The sequence below is a fragment of the Paramisgurnus dabryanus genome, chromosome 2 (assembly GCF_030506205.2).
Source record: "Paramisgurnus dabryanus chromosome 2, PD_genome_1.1, whole genome shotgun sequence".
NCBI classification, from domain to species: Eukaryota; Metazoa; Chordata; class Actinopteri; order Cypriniformes; family Cobitidae; genus Paramisgurnus; species Paramisgurnus dabryanus.
The window spans coordinates 54,502,690-54,527,586 of record NC_133338.1 but is presented as its reverse complement, the minus strand read 5'-3'; the positions used below and the strand labels follow the sequence as shown (position 1 = coordinate 54,527,586).

The following is a 24,897-nucleotide window of genomic DNA, read 5'->3' as shown; positions in this document are numbered from 1 at the left end:
TAAACTTCAAAGTGTCTAGACAGGTTTAAGATATATCTAACATTGAAGCAAAAAGGTCTATTTATGCATTTGGCAGACCCTTTTCTCCAAAAAGGCTTACAGTGGATTCAAGCTATACTATATTTTATCAATAATGTGTGTGTTTGCTGGGATCCCACCCATCATCTATACTCAGTTAATGCTATACAAACTGAGGTAAAAACACAGGAAAAGACCTCACACCAAAACAGTGTCCACATATCTTAGGGGTTCTTTCTCGGGCTGTATGCTTCTATAAAGAGCATTCACCATAGCCAGAAAAAAGGTTATTTGTTGTAGAAAAGTGATTTACAGACTTTAAAAGTGTAAAAAATAAATAATTATTTTAAGAACCTTTGACTAAAAGGATAAAAAAATATTTAATTGCATCACTGTGAAGAACGCTTCCTCGCAACTTTATTTATAAAAGTGTAGAGAGATTGACGTTTATAAAGGTGAACCCTGAAAGTCATTGTATAACTCGAACACTGTTCCTGTCCTGAGAAGCGCAGAAGGACGCGCGCTGTCCCGGGGGCGCGCGGCTTTGACCCGTTCACACCTTTCACGGCGCGTCCCGCCCACCCGCGTAACGATTGGTCACTGTTGCTTTTAAAGCGGTCTGTAAACTCGCAGCTCAATTCTGACCTACAGTCAAAAGACATCGAAAGTTTCTCTGGACACCCGGAGGCTCCATCGCAGTTTAACTGGTGACCAACAAGGTTACGCACCCGGTGCGTGTGGGAGATGAGCAGTCCCGATGCGGGCTACGCCAGTGACGACCCGAGCCAGACCCGCGGCTCCAGCTCAGTCATGATGCCAGGCATGAGGCAGTGCGCGTGGCCGGACCCCCTCAGCCCGCTTGCCGAACCCAAAGCAAAGAGCGAAACGTGCCCTACTCCCGGGCGCGGAAAGAGCGAGGCGCGCATCCGCAGGCCCATGAACGCATTTATGGTCTGGGCGAAAGATGAGCGCAAGAAGCTTGCGCAACAAAACCCAGATCTCCATAACGCGGAGCTCAGTAAAATGCTCGGTGAGTAGAAGATTTTCATAATCTAATCGTTCCTCGTGTTTTTAGGATGATGCTCTTGGAATCATAAAGTGATTTTGATTATGTAACCTCTGTGCAGAGATTGAAAGAGATTAATTAAATGGAAAGCTTTAAAGTTTCAGATGAGATAAATCATCTTTGGGTCATTGCACAAGTTTATTAAACTTTATTATTGATTGCAAATTTATAAGTATAAACTCTTAAAGATAAAGGTTATACAAAGGGTGCTTCGCAGCAATTCCAAATAACTATCTTTGGTTCTCTAAAGAACCCCATTTAGTTCTTAAAAGAACCATTTACCTTTACAAATTTTTTTAAACCTTTTTTCCACTAACAAAACAAAAAACTTTGTGTGCAACAAAAATGTTCTGTGATTGGTAAAGATTTTTTATGGCCAGACGGAAAAACAATTTATTTTTAAGAGATTAGCAGATCATATTAATGTACAGAAATGAAAAGTTTATCAGTAATAACTTTGTGCATACTCAACATAACATTGTCAGTTGTCACTGTCCCAAGAGAGGAGATATCAAAGTAGATTCATTTAATAGATAATGTCATATAAATGTCATTCAGTGAGCACGTGTACAGAGAGTTTCCATCTGTGGAAAAAAACGGACAGCAGCTGGGATTTCATACAATTCACTGCAATATTTTTTAAACTTATTCCAAATAAAAAGTTGTATGTTTTACTTAGTTGTAATTTTACCAAAGTGCTTATGATAAAAATGCATAAATAGATTCATAAAAAACCACACAGCTGAAACATTTAGTTTTGTAATATGCATTTAAATGCAATCTATATTTATTATAATTAGTGAATTACTGGTGAATTAATGTTGTAGAATGGTGTTGTTAACTGATTATATATAATTTATGTATTTTTATTTTTATTATTATTATTTGCAACAAATGTATAGTTTTACCTTTATTTTTGGTAGTATTTTGCAACATTGTTGCAAATTTTTAGATACAAATTATTGACTATTTTAACTTCTCTATTTCTTCTGCAAAAAGTTACCAGTCTAGTCAGTCTCCAATGTGTTTTACTACTAGATGACAAAACATGTTGCAATACATATTGACTGTCTTATGATTTTTAGGCAAGTCCTGGAAGTCTTTACCAATGGTGGACAAACGGCCATTCGTCGAAGAAGCTGAACGCTTACGAGTAAAACACATGCAGGACCACCCAAACTACAAGTATCGGCCACGGCGTCGCAAGCAGGTGAAAAGAAACAAGCGACTTGACTCTGGCTTCTTACTGCCCGGTGTAATGGATACCCAGAACCCCCTGGGCATAGAGGGCATGGCCGTGGGTTATTCAGGACTTTCACAAGCCGGACTGCCTCCGTACTGCGAGCCCCAAGCGTTGTTCGAGACCTACAGCCTGCCTACACCCGACCCCTCGCCTTTGGAGGCCGGGCCTCCCGAATTCTTCACCCATCTGCAGGACGAACAGAACCAGTCGGCATATGGCTACCATCACCCTCAAGAGTTCTCTCTTCAGGAACAAACGCACGCGGGCGCTCGCTGCCACGGCACACATCACTCCAATCCTAATCCTCATGCAAACACTCATGCACCTGGCAACACGCAGCTTAACCTGATGAACCAACAGCAACCGAGTAACGTGAGCGGTAACCTGCAGAATACTCAGTCTAACCACTCCATCTCTCACGCTTTGTTCAACAGAAGTCTTTCCCCATCTTCTCATCAAACCACACCTCCCGCTTACCTGAGCTGCCAGTCGACTTTAGGGGTCTTTTATAGTGCTGGCTCTCAGTTAAAGCGCTCTTACGATGAACTCTCGCTTCCACGCTCGCAGGTCCCTGCGCAGACACAGAATCAAAGTCAAAGTGAAATGGTGGATGAGGTGGACAGCAATGAGTTTGAGCAGTACCTCTCGTTTGGGGTTCCTCAGGGACCCGTGCAGGGGAACGACCTGATCTCCAACGTACTGTCTGATGCCAGCACCGCCGTGTACTACTGTGGCTACAATAACTCCTGAACAGACCTGTTGCTTGTGTCTTTATGGTAGCAGCTCTCTATCTATAAAACATACATGACCCCACAACTCACAGATTGGTTTTATTTGAAATATCAAACATTTTAAATGTTTGTGTCATTAGTTTTATGTAAACATGAAAGTGAATATTTTTTAATATTGTTTTTTGGTCATATTGTTCTTGGGAACTGGGTGATGAAACCCCTGCAAAACTGCTGAATATAAATATGAAACATGTTGAAAACATTATGAAGCACTGTAAATATTCTGACCATTGATTTGTACAGTAACAGCCTTATGAAGCCATTGTATAATTTTGTACTTTTTGCAATTTTGAAAAAAATAAAAGTCTAAATGCATTGTGGGGTTTTTTTTTATTTCTCTTTTTAAGTGGACAAACTACTTCAACCTTCTCCAGCGGTCACAACCCTCCACCTCCTATTGTGTGTGTGTGTGTGTGTGTGTGTGTGTGTGTGTTCATGCTACGGTGAAAACACTTCTTCCTGTTTAAGGCAATCCTTTTGGCTACAATGACTTAAATATGATTATAATCTTTTAACCCTTCCCAAAGAAGACCATTATTTAGTTAGCGCAAACTCACTCGATGCAAACACAATTAACTCCGAAAAGAATAAACAACTGTCCAATAAACAACAGCAATTATTATTGTATTTTTGTTATCCAGAAGAAAAGTATAATGTTTAAAGGTTGCTCTTTTATAGCTCAGAAGGCGTACTGGAGTTAACTTTGCCTTTCTCCTTAAAAAATTCTCTAGAAGTAAAAATATAAAACTGTTTATACTTGAACTGAGCTATTAAATAAATTAACTTGGGTAATGTAGCCTTGAAAGAATTGATGTTGTTATTTTCAACCCAGCATTGGGGTCAAAAAGGGATGAACTTAACTCGTTGAGTTGTCATTTAAACTATGCTGATGTTGTTTCAACCCAAAATGATGGGTTGTTGTTTTGACTCAAATGTTTTGTCAAAAATTGTTTTTGTCAAATCAACACATATTTTTATTTTACTTTTAACTTAAAAATTAAGTTAAACAATTCCAACTTGAATTTATAAGTTAAGTTATGTTTTTAAGCTATAACTTTAAATATTAGGTTAAATTGACTTGCAAAACCAAGTTGTTTTAACTTTGTGCTGCATTTTTTTTTCTGTACATTGTTGGGTCAACATGAAAAATTTTCTGGGTTGAATATAGTCCAGCATTTTTTATAGTGTAGTTGTGAAATACAAACTTCTAAAGTACAACATTTGAGCTTCTTACAAATCTCAGAAGTTGTAAACTTTGGCATTTAGATTAATCTGAGCCATTGTTAAGATCTCTGAAACTTTACAAGAAAAGCATTTCTCCAGGCAAAAGTCTGCTCTCTAATCATTTTAAATTAAAGCGGAAGACAAAAGTTGGGATTTTTTTTCCACTATTAACCAAGATATTGTCTTTAACTAAATAATGACGTAAACATAGTAATATTTTGATGTTTGGACATATACTTAAAAAACTTAGTTGATTTATGATGAAATGTGCTATTATCGGTACATGATGTAAGGAATACCCATAATCCTTTGTGCCTGAATATTTAGATTTAAGCTTTTTCACAGAATAAGAACTATTAAGAACTTTAAGAAAATGTTTGTTATTAAAATGTCATAAAGGTTTAAGCTCTTATATTTATAATGATGTTTAGTTGTAAATGATAATTTTGTGAAGTTACTGTAAGTTTATTCAATGACTGCACTGTACACAACACTGTAAAAAATACTTTGCTGCGTTACATTTTTTGTTAAATCAACTCAGATTTACAAGTCATTTCAACCTACTATTATTTATCTTGACTAGAGATGAGTTGTTATAACTACAAGTGAGTTGTTATAACTTATAAAATTAAGTTGACATTTTTCAACTATATTTTATAAGTTGTGACAACTCATCTCTGTTGACATGACTTGTAAATCTGAGTTGATTTAACAAAAAATTTTAACGCAGCAAAGTATTTTTTACAGTGAACTTAACACCTAAAAAATTTAATTTTCAAGTGTTCTTTTCAACTTAAATTTTTTCACTTAAACATTTCACGGTTTCAACACATTTTTTTAAATGTGTAAACAAATTAAGTATTATTTTTAAGTTGATCCAAATTTTCACTTTTTACAATGTATAATACAATTTATAACACTAAAAGTAACATAATTACAAATGATTTAAAAATATAAAAACATTTAACTCAGTTAACTTATGGAGATGTTTGACAGAGCAATTGATATTACAAATTATTTCAAGTTAAATCAACTTAAAATTAAGTTTATTGAACTTGATGAATTATATTGGAATTACTAGAAATTTTAAGTTAAATGTACTTTTGTTTTAGGTCACATTACTACATTTTTTAGGCCACCAACTTTTCTCCAAATCAAAGGCAGTCACACACTTGTGTATATTTGGGTTTTTAAAAATAAAAGGTCTGTGTTTGAGAGGAAGACAATCTTTAGAGCGGGTCACAACACTGACCCCTCGTCCTCTGTTCGGAGGACCGACGGAAGCAAGCAACCATGACATATAAACACACACACATACTGTATATACTGACCTACTCTACATATCTGTATGATGTGTCGTAAGAGGCAAACGCTGCTCTGTGTCTGAGGTGTGTGTCTGTATGATGAAAGTGTTTTCTAAAGCTAATCTCAGACCACACAAGTGTCACACCTCTGCTCGTGTTTGATGTAACTTTCACCGTAGCTTTGAGAAGCAGCTGCGATCTCCTGTTTGACAAGGAATGTGCTTGAATGCATGCGCGTGTCTGCGTGACCAGAATTTATAATCCTTGGAATATGTGTCTCCTCCCAGGCCTTATCGCCTTCATAGGCACGGCTTTCCCAAACCCACTCCAGTTGTGCTGCTGCTAAAAATAGATTCACACTAGCTTCATGCCGTGACACAATATGCTATTTTTCACTGATTTGACCCTTAGGAGTATAAATATATCCTACACATACAAACTCCTTGTGTGCGGTGAAGTAAGTTTCTAAATGTAACTTACAGCCTTTCAATAGCACTTATTTTGATGACTGGGGTAATGGAAAAATAGGACAACGGTTTAAAATGAACATACTGGAGGCCTGTATGTTTGTGATGTAACAGTACAACACATTATGTTTTGCTTAAAGAAATAATTATTTACCTAATGTAAATAATTGCAATAGTGTTTATCACACAGTCTTAAAACTAAAGATGCTATAAAAGGTTCAGCGGTGCCATAGCATAGAAAAATACTTTTTGATTGCCCAACCAACGTATCACCCTCTCACGTTTTTATTAGAGATGCACCATTAATACATTTTTCCACTGATGCCAATAGCCGATTATTCAGACTGATATCTGCCGGTGGTTCTATTAACTTGCATTTGGTCATATAATGACTATTAACATTGAACATTAAACTGATGTTTCTTTTCATTTTCTATATACAGAGCTCAAATTCAATGCATTTTCCTGTTCTCTTTTGATTGACAGGATATATCGGCCATGACTATCAGCTGTTTTTAAACTATCAGCCAATAGTGTAAAAATTGCTTTTATGGGCCGATACCGATTATTCGGCGATATATATCGATGCATCCTCTACTTTTTATAGTCTAAACAAACTTTTTCACTACAAAGACGCAATTTGTACATATTTTACGAGGCATTAATTCATATGATCACATGCTTTTCATGATTTCATGATTGTTTTTAAAATAATCACGTTTTTGTATTCACTTTCGTCCAAACTTTAATTTTTAAGAATGTTAAACATTTCACAAGACTTTTTTAAGATGAAAAATAAATCTTCGCAGTTGCAGAGTATGCATGAGAAGTTTTAACTTAAAATACCATATAGATAATTTATTATAGCATGTTAAAATTTACACTTTGTAGGTGGGAGCAAAACATTTGTTTTTGTTTGTGCCCCTTTACATGCAAATGAGCGGATCTCTACACTAAATGACAGTGCCGTGGTTGGATAGTTCAGATTAAGGGGTTGTACTATCCCCTTCTGACATCACAAGAGGAGCCAAATTTCAATTTTTTTAATTTTTCACATGCTTGCATGGAATGGTTTACCAAAACTAAGTTACTGGGTTGATCTTTTTCACATTTTCTAGGTTGTTAGAAGCACTGGGGACCCAAATATAGCACTTAAACACGGAAAAAGTCAGATTTTCATGATATGTGCCCTTTAATATTGAACATTAAAATAGTAATATTTCTTTACTATTTCTATACACAGAGCTCAAATTTACAAAGATTTGCTATTGGTATGCATTTTACGAGGTGGTTCATTTGTAATAAGTCATAATCACATGCTTTTGTGTGATTTGTTTTGGCCTCAGAGATGTTGGAGCTAGAGGCATGGTTTCATGATTGTTTTGTATGATAATCATACATTTTTGTATTATTCACTTCGTACGAACCTTTATTTTTACACTTTTATATTATTCACTTTAAATCTAAACTTAAGACTTTTTTCTTTAACAAAGCATTCACATAATTTGTCTAGTAAATTACACTTATCTCGCAATAGTTAGCTTGTACGGAACAAAGCATTCACATAACTCGTCTGGGTAATATACTAATGCCGCAATAGCTAGCCTGTCTGGAACAGAGCATATATTAAAACACAACACTGTGTGACACTTTCATTACATGCGAACGGCCCCTACGCTAATAGGATTTTGTTTCTCTCTCCCTGTCTCGTCCTCGAACACGAGAACATTGAGACAAACAGACCCAGTTCCGGCTGGCGGGGAGGTCAACACACCACTGATCTACTGGCCTTCCTTCAACGTGATGCCCAGTTGATGCCTGACCAACGACCACCCCGACGGAACCAGTTTAATCTCCTTATCCGTTTACATCCCATGTAAATATATTTTTATTTATTGATATGCTCGCTTGTAAAGTTTATTCATAGCCGCTGTATTTTGCTACTGTCGATTTTTCTGTGTTTCCCCTGCTTCTTTTAATGTAAAGCTGCTTTGAAACAATTATCAATTGTGAAAAGCGCTATATAATTAAAATTTAATTGAATTGAATTTTTAAGAGTGTTACACATTATTATATAATATGAAAGTAATACGAATCTAATAAAAACCATTGATTTGTATAACCGAATGGCAAATAAACTTTAGAAGTTAAACATTATCGTATTATTATTACAGTAATAAGATTTTGGGAAAAAATTTCAGAAATGCAAAATATTTATTAATAATTCATTAGTCTTAATTTAGGCTTATTGTCTTTGTAAAAATGTTTTTATTTTTCATGTTTTCAAGCGAGTTTATTCAATTAATGCAAAGCATGGACAGAGAGCACCTGTGTATAGCCTAACATGCAGACAATGGTTCACATGCAGGCTCTGTGAAAGATTATCTGAACATTCACACACTTGTTCAGGAAACAGTAGCTCTCTAAAATTCCCAACACTTCCACTCGTCTGGGAAAGATAACAGGATTTCCTTTAAAAAATAAAAATACATCAAAATCAAACTAAATAAAGGCTGAGGGGTCATGTCTGAACACAGGTCAAACACCTTTTGCGTTCGGTTTGTGTGTGTGTGTGTGTGTGTGTGTGTGTGTGTGTGTGTGTGTGTGTGTGTGTGTGTGTGTGTGTGTGTGTGTGTGTGTGTGTGTGTTCACAGCAGTGTTCCTGTTTATTCTACAAGTTCCACATTTGCACCTGAGCAGAACAGGAACACACATACAAGCGTAAAACACACACTTCATTTTTCTAAATAACACTGCTGAAGTTATCATAGTGTTATATCTCACTGACTAAATGTTTCTAAAGATCAACTGCATGAATGCTAGGTTTCTCTAGCAGTGATCATATTTGTCTGGTATAAAAATCTATTTTAAAACATAGTGAAATGTTTTTATAAGCTTATATATCTTTATTTTTTTTCGCAATGTCTACTCTTTAAAGCCACACTGACATGCATTAAAACTACTGTATATAATGATGGTACATTTGAACTGAAAGACTGAACTGTGTTCTTAAGACAAAAGTATTTTATATCATGTCACAAGTCAATATTAGGTGCTATTGATATGCACACAAAGCTGCTTAAAGATGTTTCTCCATTTGCATTTTTTTTATATTTATGCTCTCTTAGTTTTAGTCTTCTGACTTGTTGGTTAGATCAGATCTCTACTTTTTCACTTTTTTGTAGGATTTATCATGAAGAAATGTGTTGAAATCTATTTTAATATTTCTGAAACACTAAAGCAAAAGTAAACTTCTTCAAACATCTTAAAAACAATTTTTTAGTGAAGCATCAAATGTGCTTTAGACTTCTGCAAAGTAATGCATATCTATGTACTTTTATCTAATACATTTTAAATTCCTGTACACCAACTCCTTACATCACAAATCCATCAGCGAAAACATGTAAAACACAGTCCACTGTCCATTTATTTGTCTATACAGCAAGGTTTTGGGGGGGAAATGGAAAACTTTATTTGAAGGAAAACAGATATTACATTGAAATTGAATGAATTTGACATATGCATGTGGGCTATTATTCTAATGAGATTAATAATAATATTGGCTTTCTTGTACAACTCTTGAAAAATTTTAGGAAAATTTCACATACATATGAAGAAGTGGTCAGGATCCAAGCCAAATTTCATTCATTTTCCCCAGGAGACAAAGGACTACTGCACCGGTTTGGATAATAAAAAAGCAAAGAAGACTTCTAACATTTTTCTTGAATACACCATTTTTGATTAATTAATGGCTTGTTCTTATGAATCTTTTTTTGTAAAATGTTGTATATTTGCTGTTCAATAAAAAATTAAAAATGGGAAAAATATGTAAAACATTACCATCAGGAGGCGCCCTTGTGCTTTAAAATCCCATCTAAAAATGCATTGTTTGAAGAAATCAGGTGAAGAAATATTTAAAATATGACAGCTGTCACTCTTTTAAGTGGGCACGTGAATCTATAAATGTAATTTTAAATTCTTCTGTTATTAAAACTGAATGTGTGTTTGTATTAAATTGTATACACACACACACGCACGCACGCACGCACGCACGCACGCACGCACGCACACACACACACACACACACACACACAAACATGTTCATCATGAGTTACTTGACTACATGTTGTTATCTGTACATGTTGACATCACTCATGTCAGTCATCCTAACTTTTTTAATATCTCTGTTTGAGTTTGATTTATAGTCCACCCTGCTACATACTAACTATATACTAACTCGCAGCCCCGCCGCTCCCATAACGCGCATCACGCGCTGTGCGTAGGGCACCAGGTGCTGAGAGGGCACCAAAATAATAGCCTAATGAAAAAAAAATATAATGCTGATAGAATTTCATTAGCCTATAAAAATATTATTAGGCACTTTTTATCCATGTATATGTTACAAAAAAGGGGGAACGAGATAATTAAATTGCTCTAGTCTAGAAAGTATGCCCCCCAGCCTTTGATGGTCCGTGCAGGTTGATCGCGCGGGCGCCTGACGAAGTTTGACAGAGGCCGTTTCTCAATCCGAAGGCTGCAGCCTGCAGAGGTCGCATTTACAGGCTGCATACGTCATCAAAACGTTCTTATTTCGTAATATTAACGATTATAAAATAGACTATTATTCTTAGTTCATCGTAAATTGTTGTAATATGCTTATGACTTGCTAATGTAATGTTCAGTTACTGAAATAAACCAGGCTTGATGACGTATGCAGCCTGCATATGCGACCTCGCGCAGCCTGCAGCCTTCGGATTGAAAAACGGCCAGACAGTAAACTATTGGAAATGGCCCCGAAAAGACAGCAGGAGTCATGATCGGAAAAAAGAAAAAAGAAAAACTGCGGAATGATGCCCGTGCATCACTTGCAGGTAAGTCCATCATGTTTAATCATTCCTTAATAATAAAGGGAAATATGGGCTCCAGCTGCTGCTAATCGTAATGCGCCTCGAACTTGCCTATGCATATGAATTTTACAAATAACTGACGCCAGCTGTCACTTTCTTTATACGTTTCTTTAGATATTGAGCAGTAGTTTATTTTGTGGTTTATTTTGACGTGACGGTGGTTAATACTTTCTCAGTATAAATTAACGCTAGCAGCAGTCAGTGCACATGGTAGGCTAACAATTCCTGACTGTTAAATATATAAAAATATAAAATGTCACAATGTATGATATGAACCTTGACACTTAGTTTTCTAAATCTTTGTTTTATTTAAGAATATTGAGCATTCTTGTTTACTTATTGATGTTTATTTAATGTAATTTATTTAAAGTGACATTGTACTTGGGAAAAACATGTCTGGATTATTTTGATATTTTTTATTTTGCTATTCTATTTAAGTTTGGTATTTTTTTCTATTTTGCTATTCTATAAAAGTTTGCACTTTCTATGTGTAGTGTTTATTGACTAAAGCTGTGAAGATTTTACTTTCTGCTATTAAGTTATATGTTTGGTAATAAAAAGTTAAACTGGCAAAAACAAACAAAAAAAAATTCTCAAGGTCGGGGTGGGGGGCATTTTAAAGGAATTATGCTTAGGGCACCAAAATGGCTAGCAGCGGCACTGCTAACTCGTTCTGTTGTCATATATGTGTATACAACTATACAATCAGCACTGGAGTTCATCTGACCTTAACAGTTCAATGTGTTGGCATGGATTGAGATTTCAGGTCAGAGCAGTTGAATATTTGAGTGAGTCAAGACCCAAAGCAGCAGGGATTCAGGTCCTGTCAGGAACCCCTGCTTCCTCTATAAAATACTCTGGGAAAAAACGGAATTGTCCCTCCCATATTTTATCTGGGTTGATTTAAAGTTTAGCTGGCAATTTGATTCACTGGGGTCAGATCACAGCCAGACCGTGTATGTGTGTGTGTGTGTGTATACAGATGAGAAAGAAACAAATACAGTAGCATGTACAACAGAAAGTAAAGGCGTATGTCTTCTATGCATGTATTTGTGTGTCCACGTTTCAGGCTCCAGCACAGACATATCAAACAAATCCTATGTTTATCCCAAACATGTCTTGGATAGTTTCCCAGTGTGAGCGTGCTTGGGGATCTGAAGCCGGCGCCTAGACTACAGCAAAGGGTTAAATATAGAGACAGACATTCCAGCGAGCATAGACGAGCAATAGAGAAGAGCAGAGATTCCATGATGATTAAACAATAAGAGGGTCGCTGCTGGAAACTGTTGAGATTAAAGGGTGTTATATTAAGTTTGATTGTGTCACTTATAAAGATGACATATGTGACTATTTAAATATAGACACGCATGCGTGCATGTGTGCAACAACAACATCTCAATGATTCATTCATATTTGGCAGACTATCAAAAATATTATTGCAACTTTTTTATAATATTAAATATCAATTTATCTTTGTCTAAAACAGTAAGGACTAAACTAAGGGTTGGTTCAGACACGGTAAGTATACTTTACAAATAAAGCATTGCTGATGTGCATCTTGATATGTCATTGCAAGACAGCTCAAAAATGCATTTTAGGTGGCCCTTTCCAGAAAACCACCTCAATGTGTTCATCCCACATTTGCAATGTCACATCTCTGACCAAATTAAAGTATATGGAAAACTGTAAAAATGTTTCAAGCATGATCATAATATGATGCCAGATTATGCAACGTAATATCTGATTATCATAAGAACAAGAATCATTGCCTTGAGAAACAGGAAAATCACAGACTTGGCATGCTGCATCTGCCATGTTTTCAATTGTTATGTCAATCTATGATGTAATCCCAAAACAATCACAAGCATAAATTATGTGTTGTTTAACAAGTAATGATATAATGATAATGGGATAGTAAAGCTATCCAATTTTGTCCCGCAATTGTTTAGATTTAACTCTTTAATGTAAAGCACAATTACTCTTATTCATTTATTATTCTTTAACATTGTAGTATGTAATATGAAATTGTAACATTTACATCAGCGTTTTTCAAAGTGTTGGGCAGGCCCTACTGGTGGGGAATAGGAACATTACAAGTGGGGCATGACAAACGAGAGGACATTTGGTCATTTTTGTGATCTCTATTAATATTAGGTGGTACAGACTGTAGTGTGTGTAAAGTTAACAATGGATGTGACACAGAATGAAAAAAAAACTGGATATTCGGCACCAGCAAAGAAAACCAAGATAGACAGTGGACCTAATCAACCAAAAAGTTGCATTATTATTTTTATTTACTTTTGAACAAAGACTTATTTAATGCAAAGTGATAATACGTGATTTGCACGTTTATATTCTCTATTGAAAGTGTTTAAAGCTGTAATGTTTTATGATGTGATTAAATACATTTCAACAGTTAAACTTAAAGCCTACTTGATTACCATTTTGTAGCGGGACGACTGGGGACAGCTGGGGCTCGAAACCCTTCCTTAACTCCAAAGTGGGGAATGGAAGAAAAAGTATGAGAAACGCAGCATTAAATTAACATTTAATGATAAATAAAACATTAAAAATTATATTTTTTTTAATTTCCAGGTCTAAATGGCAACATTTCTTAAAATGTTTATGCTATGGTCTTTAAAACCTCTTTTGATATAAAACCTTTTTGATGTGGGGGGGGGGGGGGGTGAAAAGATGATGTGCACCTTCAAATCTGGCATTATTTGGTCTATAAGCATAATCTTGGTCTCTTTTTAAAGAATATGTAAGTTTTTAATTATAGTGTCTGTAATTGTTAATATTAAGTAAATAAATAGTTATAGCTGTTTAGGTTTATTAAAGAAAAAATGCCAATAAAGTATATATAAAAATTAAAAAACATAAATTTAAATGTTTCATATCCAAAAAAACAAAATAAAAATTCTCTACTAGTTTTGATACAAAGTGCAAGTTAAAATCACCAAAACATTTGGTTAGTCACACTTTTAGTAAAAAATGGACGAAAGCTAAGTAAAACTATAAACATTTTATAAAAGAAATTAAACAATATGGTAATACATTGGACAAAATAAAGAAATAAACACATATGAAGCTTTTTGTTACTCTAAATTGTTGTAATTTACCACTGGCATGACCTTTTTTTATTTTACTTTTTTATTTGTTTTCCACTTGTTGTGAGTTGTATATTTATGTATAAATCTTTCTATAAATCTTGCATTTGTATTATAATAAAAAAGACACATCAAAAAAGTCACACTTTTAGTGTTATACCAACAAAGGCCACTAGGTGTCACTGTTTGCCGCATACTCTTGTCACAAATAATACATTACTGTCACTGCATTATTATTACTGCAAAATGGTTTTGAAATATGAAAACTACCTTAGAGCTTAGAGCTTTCCAACAATATATACGATTACTTTACTATCAGTTTAACAGTTATGTAAACAATTTGAACAGTTAATGGATTAAAGAAGCCAAGTAAAAGATTCTTTACATTGTTTATTACGCTTATATACAGCAAGACAGATGCTGCAGTCACCTGGTATTGAGTCACAGATAGAGGTGGGCCAAAACTGAGACTCCTGACAGCAATAACAACATGCGCACACACACACACACACACACCTCTCTCTGTCTCTCTGGTTGAAGAGATTACCACTGAACAAAGATTAAGCAAATTAAGACTAAAGCACCTGCCCAAAATATCTTCTAGTCCCTGCTGCAGTACTCGACCACACAATATAAAGTAATGACCACGCTGAACAAAATATTGACATTAAATCGACATACTGCTCATAATGAAAAACACGGTGAGTGCTTTACAATACTTTCTTACTTTATGTGATGATGTGTGTACTTTTGTAAAGACTACATCTTAAGTATTGATTTGGACTGCTTTGTTGTTTCGGAATTAAATTATTTGTAGGTGAAGATGCACAGTACATTAAGAGACATTAAAAAAACTAATATTGATGCATGACACAAAATGTTCCTTTCCTAACATCATGATTGTTACATTTAGTAAAGATGATTATAATTCCCAATGTCAAAGTACTGAATAGTTGATATAGCAATGTTTATTACAGACAAAACTGTAAAGAATTAACTAATTTCTGTACTGTTAATGATTTCGAGCAGTTGTAGTCATGCTTTAATCCTGTAAGATGGTAAATAACACCTGTCAGTAGAGGTGATCCACAGTATGTCTCTTTTAACACACAAACATATGTAAACTTTCATTTAATATTCTGTAAAGTGTGATAAACATGATGAATTGTTGTTAAAGTATTTTTGTGTGCATGTGTATTGTAACTGAAAATATGAATATATCTCCAATAATCTCCAATATTACTCGACTTATATGGTGACGGTCTTATAGACATAATCATCTCAACAAAAACGCTCCCTTCCTCTACTGTTTACATTATTGATTATTTCAAAAGCATTTACTAGTTGCAGATTCTTGCCATTATGCTGAGACATGATGCTGAACAATTTAAACAGTAGACTATATTTGGTGTTGGACATATTATCAATAACGTTATTTTTTGTGTGTCAGTTGAATTGATCAGTTTTTTCTCTTTCATGCTCCCTGTCTTTTTTCAGACCTCAGTTAAACTCTGATCATGAGTGATGCTTCGGTGCCGAGGAAGGCCGCTCAGCAGTCCCAGTCCAGTGCCAGTGGTCACACGCAGATGACATCACGCCAACCCTACATCAGCGAACCCATTGCCTCTAAACACGTGTGCTTTTATAAAAGTGGCGATGCACAGTTCAGCGGTCTACCTGTGGTCGTCAACAGTCGCACCTTTAGAACTTTCGAGGCGCTGTTGGACAGCCTGTCCAAACGTGTGCCTCTGCCATTCGGCGTCCGAACCGTTACGACTCCACGTGGCCATACGGCGGTTCGGTCCCTTGACCAATTACATCACGGCCACTCCTACATTTGCTCAGATCGACGGACGGTCAAACCTGTCGACCTGGAGCGGGCTCAGAGGAAACTGCCCCCCTGGTATCACGCCCGCCCGGTGAGCGCTCGTCGTTTGACTTTGAGGAAGCGCAACCCGGCTCCACGTGGAGCCCGGAGCGAGAGAAGAAACGAGCATGATACCCTGCTGCACACGCCAAAACGACTGGTGGTGTTTCGCAATGGAGAACCGGAGGTGAAACACACACTTATACTGCAAAAGAGAACAACGCAGTCTTTTGACAGTCTGCTTCAGTACATGTCTGAGGTCATGAGCTTCCCTGTCCTCAGGCTACACACACCCGATGGAAGAAGGGTGAGGATCTCCTATTGTATTCTGGATAACTTTAATGTGCTGTTTTCTATTCATCTTGTTATCTTTTTAGTCTTTCTATATTAGAATTTAAAGGTCCACTGTGTAGATTTTTAGGGTCCTCTAGTGGTAAGATTGTGAATTGCAACCAACGGCTCAGTCTACAACTCACCCCTCCCTTTCGAAACGCATAGAGAAGCTACGGTAGCCACCACATGACAAACACGTCATCGTCTGAGACAACGTAGTGACAAAACACGCTCAGTAATGCTGCGTTCAGACAAGCCACGGTAGAGGCGTAAAGCGCGAGTGATTTCAATGTTACTTCAATGTAAAGACGGGTTGAAGCGTGCCTGGAGGTCTCGTTAGATGCGATTTCGCCTCATTCGCGCATCTAGTATGCGCGAATGCCGCAAATTCAGCGTTGCCACGGGAAACACGTAAGTTGAAAAATGTCAACAAGCCACGTTAACCAATCAGGAGCTTGCTCTAGTAGTAACGTGATTACAGAGAGCGAGCGGAGTCGCAGAAGCCCCTCCCATGACGCGAATTTCCACGTGAATGCCTCGATAACTAAAATTTAACGTGTGAAGGAAGCGAATAAACTTAAAATGTTCAAGCAGCACACTAGACACGGTAGACACGAATTTGACGCCTAACGTTAAGCAATTTGTCCATTTTGGGCTACTGTAGATACATCACAGCGACTTTCATGTAAGGAGACCTGTGATGTTTGTATAAAAACAGCTCATTTTAATGTAATTAAAATAATACAGTTCATTATGCAAAGAATCTATATATGTAAACAATTTGCTGTCTTTATAATATCTAAAACAGTTAAAATTTTCTTTATACAAAATATTTAATATATATATATATATATATATATATATATATATATATATATATATATATATATATATATATATATATATATATATATATATATATATATATATATAACCAAAGTGGTCCCTCACTAGAGGTTCATCATATTTGGGAGCATAGACGGGGTGGGCTGAAGTTTTTGTTTAATCTAAGGTCAACATGTCAACGGTGTCTTCAGCAGACTGACCCATTATTCGCATAAACGGCATTTACAGCTTGAGAAAGACCTGCTGCCCAGCAGCACTAAAGCTTCTTTACCATCTCATCCTATTATACAGCACTGCGGTCGAGCAGAAGAGACACGCACATGCCTTTCACCTCTAAACACCAGATAGCAGTGTTAGGAATATTTACCGTTATTTTCAACATCATGTTGATAATAATATATTCATAAATTATATAATTAGCATCTACAGGTATGTAAATAGTTAATATACAGATAAAGTGTTCCATAAACAAACAAACAAACGTGCAAACCATAATTTTGTCAGTAAATAACAACCGTCTGGATTTACTTAAGACGCGCAGTGGATCATTAGCGCTGAAAAGGTGTAGTCTAGTTATTTTTGCGACTGACCTTATTGCATATACCTTTGTAGGAGTTTCCCTTTTGGACACAAAATATATGGGAAGTATTTATATGATTCACGCAACGTGAATCACTAATGTTTGCGCGTGTGATGTTACTGGTATTTGCGCCATTATTTTATGCCGAAAAAGCACGTCTTAAATCATTTTGAGCTTGAAATCGCAGAAATCAGAAGGTGCGTGGTACAAGGCAGAGTATTTTTTTTAAATGCCAGGAGAGCATATTATCCAAAAACAATACCAGATGTTTAAAAAAAAAAAAATTGTATTCTGGTTCTTTTCAGTGTACTATGGCTTTTAAACCCCGCATTTTCAGCAAAGATGTCTCGTGGTGCTGAACTCAAGCTCATCAGGTGTTAATAGATCACTCACACCTGAGGAGCATCAGCTCTGCTTATTTGCAACACTGAACTAATGCTGCGTTCCAGGCAACCTGTATCCTGTAACTCACGACTTCAAAACCACGACTCACGACTCTGAACTGGGAGTACATCGATCTAGTACGAGTTCACGGGTGGGAAGTCACGGGTTTGACTGCCGTTCCAGTGCACTTTCACCGGTAGAAGGTTGTAAAAACACGAGTTACAGGCTGCCTGGAACGCATAGGGTCGTGAGTCGTGGTTTTGAAGTCGTAACTCACGGGTTTAAAAACCTTCCTGGAACGCAGCATAATTTGCGCTGTTCTTAGTAGATTGTTGGTCATTATGGAAATCAGCTGTTGTGCCTGTGTTATTTAATTTGCTTGTTCTTTTCTTTTTAGTAAATAACCCGCAGATATTTCCGCTCCCATTGGAGTTTTTTTTAAATTGCGCTCTCTCACTAACTCGCCCCATTTAGTAAATCTGGCCCTAAATCTGCAATCAATAACTTTTGTCTCTCAATCGCCATCTCTGTTTGAAACAAAAATTGCAAGTCATTACGCACACTTATATTTATGTATATCGAAAGCTGACATTTCATTTGAAATCTGACTTGACTCAACTTCATAAATCATTATTTTAAGCTTATTTTAAGCTAAATCAAGGAAAGGTAAGGAGACGTATTGTTTATGTACTTGCTCAATAACAGATTTTTGTTCACTTTCAACAAAAAAAATAATGTTTAAATCTATAAAACAGCAAAGCTTTGTTCATATGCACAATGTTTTTAACTTCTAAAAAACATGATAACTTCAAGTTTTATCTTTCATCAAAAAAGAAATCCATGTACTACTACATGAAGCATGTAGAAACGTTACGTTTCTGAGAGAAAATAATTCATCTTTTGAGCGCGTTTTGTGGTCAATATGTTACGTTTGATTAGATTTAAAAATGGTGGCAAGTCAACTCCACATTTGTACGTAAGATGATCATTGGTCTCACAACCGATCATTAGACGATCAACTAGTTATAATATGCGTCATGATGAAACCCGCAGTCACCAGACACGCAAAAATCACCTCACTTAACTGACAATTCTAAAATGTGTTGTACATTTGTGAAACGCTCTATAATGTTTTGCATTTAGTTTAGAAAAATATGTAAAATGGATGTCTGTTGAATCGAGATATAAGACTTTTTTACACCATCATAGGTGGATGGGCTTCCTGCTTTGATCTTGTGCTCAGGGGTTGTAGTTGCCGCTGGCCGAGAACACTTCAAAAAAAGAAACTATGATATAAAGAAGACGTCTCCACCAACATGGCTACCAGCTAAAAGAGTGGGAAGGCTACATCCATTAGAAAGTAAGTTGAATTCATTTCCTTCCCTCCCAAACTAAAACCAAGCAACTTTTGTGTTTATTTTATTAATACAGTTATGTAAATTAAAGGTATCTGCAATGAATTCTTGATCAATTCCTCATTTAACAACAAGTTATATGTAACACTGAATCTCAAGCTAATCTATTGCTTAAGACTGTCTTGAGACAAGTGCTGAGACCTCCATATCTGCTGTAATACCCACTGTGACCTACATACATGGATTATAGTATCTATGCTCTCTCTAATCTGTGTGCATGTTTTCTCTGCTTCCTTTCAATGTTTCCCTCCTGTCCTGAACTGGCCGAACATCATCCGGTCTTATTCAACATCTACTTCGACTGACATCTGACAGGGAAGAAAAAGTCAAGCATCAGTAAATCTCGTCCCTTCTCGCCATCCTCTGAACGTTACGTTGTGGAGCAAATACACAACAGCATTGCAGGGAGCATTCGAAGCAACCCAGCTGGCTCTTTGGAGTCTGGACAGCCCCTTGATTCAATTGCTGAGACAGATATGATGGCTTGCCTGGATGGCGAGGGAGCCCCCGAGGACGACATCGAAAAATCCTTTAGAGTCAATCAGGATGGAAGCATGACTGTAGAAATGAAGGTGCGCCTCACTATTAAAGAAGAGGAAACAATCAATTGGACCACCACGGTCAGTCGCTCCATTGTGACCAATCAAATTAAAGCACTTTCTGATTTAAGTATTGATTTGGATGCAAACTTGCCCGCTCTCGATGATCCTCTAACCACAGATGCCAATGCAAACGACTCTAAAAAACAAAACCTCTCTTGGCCTGAGAAAAGCTGTGAAGCAAATGAACAGACGGAGATGAACGGATGTGTGGCGAGCATGGAGCAGCCCTCTTCACCCCTAATGCAATTCCCTATGAAACATCAAACACAGGCATCCGCAGAGAGCTTCAGGACTATAACTGACCCAGACGTTCAAGAGAACAGTTCATACAAGGACCAACTGGACAATGGAGAAGAGGTACATTGCGTCCGCCCCGTACCCAGACCACGAGGAACTCTGATCACTGAAGTGAACAACAAGCCCAGCAGCTTCACAACTTCAGAAGTTCTCCAACAACAAGAAAACAACAGGGAGGTGTGTAAGACTGTGCTACACATCTATGAAAAGCAGACATGCCAGGAGAACCTCTCTGGAAATATGCAACCTGGTTTGCCAAGGCCTGGTACATCACCTGATGCCTTACCCCATTCAGAATCTTCAGATCCTGTTCCTCTAGATAAAACATTGTGTTCCTTTAGTGCAGATGTGCAACCTAAGACATTGGCAACCTATAAACATCAGTCAACTGAGAAACAGCTCTCGCCAACCCATAAACCCGATATTTTCCCTAAAAACGCAAACACGGCCCCAACGCATTGGTTTAAAGAGCCAGTACCTCGCTCTACACCTGCTAGCGTGTCGCAAAAAGCATCAGTATCTAGAAGTACTTTAACCTCAAAGAGAAAACCAGTGAGAGTAATAGTCAAAAAGAATTACTTGTTAAATACTGCTAATCTCGAAAGAAAACGAAAGGATAGTAAAGTTGACATCCTTAAAGAAATAAGGAAAATAAGAGCTGATCTATTCAACCAGACAGGAGCCATGAAACTAAAAGAGCATTTCAGAGCCAAAGCTGTTCGAAAACTACATGAACAGAGAAATAAAACTGAAAGTGGACCATTAAAGTGTAGTGATTCGCCTAAAACAGAAGATCCGACCCAGTTTTTGGTTGACAGCAATCCTTACAAAGCCTTACAAAAGAAAAACATCCTTCATGCACCACAACCAGGTACATTAAGATGCCAAACATCAATGCATGATGAGAATTACTGTCAGGAGCTCTGTAAAGCCATGTATCTACCTGCTGTCCATTCCTCATCCTCTCTAATGAATGAATATGTTGAACTTTGGCTACAGAAGAGTCAAGCTGAATTAACTGCTCAAGTTGAACCACAAACTACAAACGAGCAACAGAAAACAAGCTGTCGTAATGGTGGTGTACACGAGCCAAAGGATCCTAAGATCGGAGAAAGAGATGAGAGGCCTGAGTGTTCAGTGTTTAATCCAGAAGGTGTTTTGAGGACAGCAGTGTCAATGAGACACTTGTGTGTAAATGCCACATCAACAAAATCTTCTCTTAATGGACATTTACCATTAAACATGATATCAGGTCATGAATTGACACCAATGCCTATGAAACAGTCCTCTCCTCCCGTAAATCCAAAAGATGAAAAGATCCTCAAAACTCCATCAGCAGACAAAGATACATCATCTCCAATAAATACTTCACAAGCAAATTCACAAACAACCCAACCTTCCTTAGAAACCATACCCAAGAATAACACAATGGTTAAAGCGTCACTGTTTAATAACCAACCTGCTGAAAAAACCCTGATACATACATCACATATAAAAAAGCCTGCACAAGAAAAAGTGCAAATAAATACTGAAAAAGCAAATCAGATTTCTGAACTAAAGAATAAGACCTCATATGACACAGAGAATGGTACGTCTTTGAAGAGAACAAAAGAAATTCAAACAAAGCCTTCATCCGAACGAAGACATGAATGTTACTTGGTCAAAATGGCCGTTAGTCCAGATATGAAACCAGTACTTGATCAGCTCTGCCATATCCTTCAGTCACTTCGTGAGATCACACAACTTCGTTTGAAAAAGTCCAAAAGTGTGCCAGATTTTTCCTTACTCTTGGCATCTATATTCAGCTCCTCCTCCAGAATACTTCTTGCTTTCCTTTCTATTATGACTTTAAAGGATGGCTTACAGCGCTTGAATGTACGATGTCAGGCTGAGAGCAATGCAAGTTGTTCTGAGGCGATGCTCATGCTGCAATCTCTAAAGGAAATAGCGAGAATAGACGATCCAGACCAGATGAATCAACAGCTGACTGATCTGCACGGTTCAGCATCCATTCATCTTCTACAGAGATGGAAGGACTTCCAAGAGCTGTGCAATACGGCAAAGAGTCACACCAATGGATCGGAGTCCTATCACAGGTCAAGCTCAGAAGAGGAAGACCAGGCGATCCAAGTGCTAATGGGAGATTTAGGGGTTCCTGAAAGAGTCAGAGAGGAGCTTGCAGCCATATGCAATCAACTGTTGGCTAAAAACATTGAGAAGGTTAGTGGTTCACCCTCAGAGATGGAGGAGATCATAGTTGGAGAAACTACAGCTGGTCTCTCAGATTTTGTTCTGGGGGATTATGTAAACCAGTATGTTACTTCAGTTATTGACAAGGCAGTAAATGCACACTTGATGAAGAGCGGCACGTCACAGATTTTCAAGGCAGAATCTCTATCAACACCTGACAAAGAAACGACTTTGATGACCGAAACACACGAAAAAGAAAACTCTATACTTTGTTCAGATATCTGTGAGGACATGTCATCTATTGGATCCAGCTTTGGGATAGGGATGCATGAAGATTTAAAGAAAACAGAAGACAAAGAAAGACTAAAAGATGAAAGAGAGAATCAGACAAAGGAAGATGAGATGAGAGTAGAAAGACTAAGAGGAATTGTTGAACAAACAGGTAGATTGGAGGAAAATCATTTTGCCGTAGAGAATTATAAATCTCTAGAAGTTATGAGACAACTCCCAACAAATAGAGTAACAAAGAAAGATCTTAAACTATCAGAGTCACAGGTTAGCTGTGAAATAACACCAGTGTCTCCTGACGAAAGATCTTTCAGTAAAGCAGATCATCTTGTACTAAAGCATCCTATGTCTTATGATAATGCAGAAAATTCAGGAAGTCAAAGTAAGTCTCAGACATTGCAAACACAAGTTCAGATACATAACCCAACAAGAACAGATATTGTGTTACCTGAACAGCCAGGTATTTCTCATGACATTCAACCAAATGCGGAAGCGTATAAGATCAAACCTTCAAACACACCTCAGGACTTTGGTATGGGAAATATGATTGATTCAGAGGAGGAGGACATCATTATAGAGACACCACAATGCTACACCATCTACCAGGAGAACTTTCCAGATAAATTCAATGAGTATGAAGAAAATGAAGTTGGATTTATGGAAGAAAAAACGAATTCTGTGACAAAGCTTATCAGCAGTCTAAAAAACCAGGAAAGACTTGTGGACAAGATGCTTTATAATACAGATCAGATTTCTGATGAGAGGTTCTTCAACCACATCAACGAAAATCTGAGGCCAAAGACGACCACGGACACATCAATGGATCCTCTCTCATCATCATTAGCATTCAGCTATGACACCAAAACAAGCACTTTGGCAAAAGATCCAGAAGCAAATATCCAGATCGACAGAGTCAAATCCATCCGAGAAATGTTTCTTGCTAGGAGCAATACAGACATGCAGCATAGACAGACACATGTGTCAAGTTCTGATCCGTCTGAATTTCTTGAACACCAGTTATCAATAACAAAAGATGATAAGGACGCATGCAGGTTAGCCATTGCCAAGGGGTATGTAAAACAAACTATCGAACGACTTTACGGAAAAGAATGTAAAGGATCTGCTTCTGATGACGACCGACCCCCATCAGCCCACAAGGCCAAAAAGAGAGAAGGTCATAAAGGCGCAAACGTCACCAGTCTGGCGTCCATCCATGAGGCCCGCACTAATGCCACATCCGAACTTTCATACTTCAATGCGACAGACTGTGTTCCTCTGAAGACTCGACCGGGACACAAGGAAGCGGTCCTTATTGATAAGGGTCGCTGGTTACTTCGGCAAAACCAAACAAGCCCCGAATCTGCACCACAGCCTGAAGACACTTCCAAGAATGTACAGGAGAAGGTGATCGAGTCGGACCTGGATTTAGGTAAAGAGGACGCTCCGTACTCATTATTCGGCCCCATGACACCTGACAGAGTTCCTCCATTCGCAGAGCAAGAGGAAAATGAAGGATCCACGGGAACGCCGTTTACGTACTTTCACCTTCCAAACGCTGGTGACACCGAGATGGAGGCAGAAAATGCAAAGAGAGAAAAGGATAATATAGTAACTCCTTTAATAAAGTCGTATAAAGGCTGCGCTGAGAAACATGGCATCCTGACTATTTTTAGTCTACCGGATATCAAGAAAGCTAATAAGGTACAACCGATGACAGAAGCGACACCTCCAGTAGTTTCTCAGCCAAGCAAAGGACCGAGTGTCCAAACAGAGGTATCAAAACGTTCAACAGAACCTGATGCGCTGGAGATCCTCTATGTGTTTTGTGGACAGCACTGCCCCTTACTTTAAAACAGTGGTTCTCAAACTGGGGGGCTTCAAGGTTACGCCATCCAGTTTGGTACAGAAATAAACATTTTTCATTGTTGATGGGTTTTATGTTTAATATATAGGTCCCATAGCTTA

The 24,897-nt window shown here is 37.3% G+C and overlaps 1 protein-coding gene across 1 annotated transcript; it reads left to right on the top strand.

The window, feature by feature from the left end:
• Positions 1-639: 639 nt before the first annotated feature.
• sox17 (SRY-box transcription factor 17) lies at positions 640-3,434 on the top strand. Its single transcript, XM_065261788.2, has 2 exons — positions 640-1,048; positions 2,170-3,434. Exons 1-2 carry the CDS (start codon positions 763-765, stop codon positions 3,075-3,077), a joined length of 1,194 nt encoding a protein of 397 aa, XP_065117860.1. The 5' UTR covers positions 640-762; the 3' UTR covers positions 3,078-3,434.
• Positions 3,435-24,897: the final 21,463 nt, after the last annotated feature.

Excerpts from the sequence above, each read along its gene's own strand:
- sox17 (XM_065261788.2), top strand. The coding sequence starts at position 763 with ATGAGCAGTCCCGATGCGGGCTACGCCAGTGACGACCCGAGCCAGACC. Across the intron at positions 1,049-2,169 it reads GGAGCTCAGTAAAATGCTCG|GCAAGTCCTGGAAGTCTTTA; the intron begins GTGAGTAGAAGA and ends TATGATTTTTAG.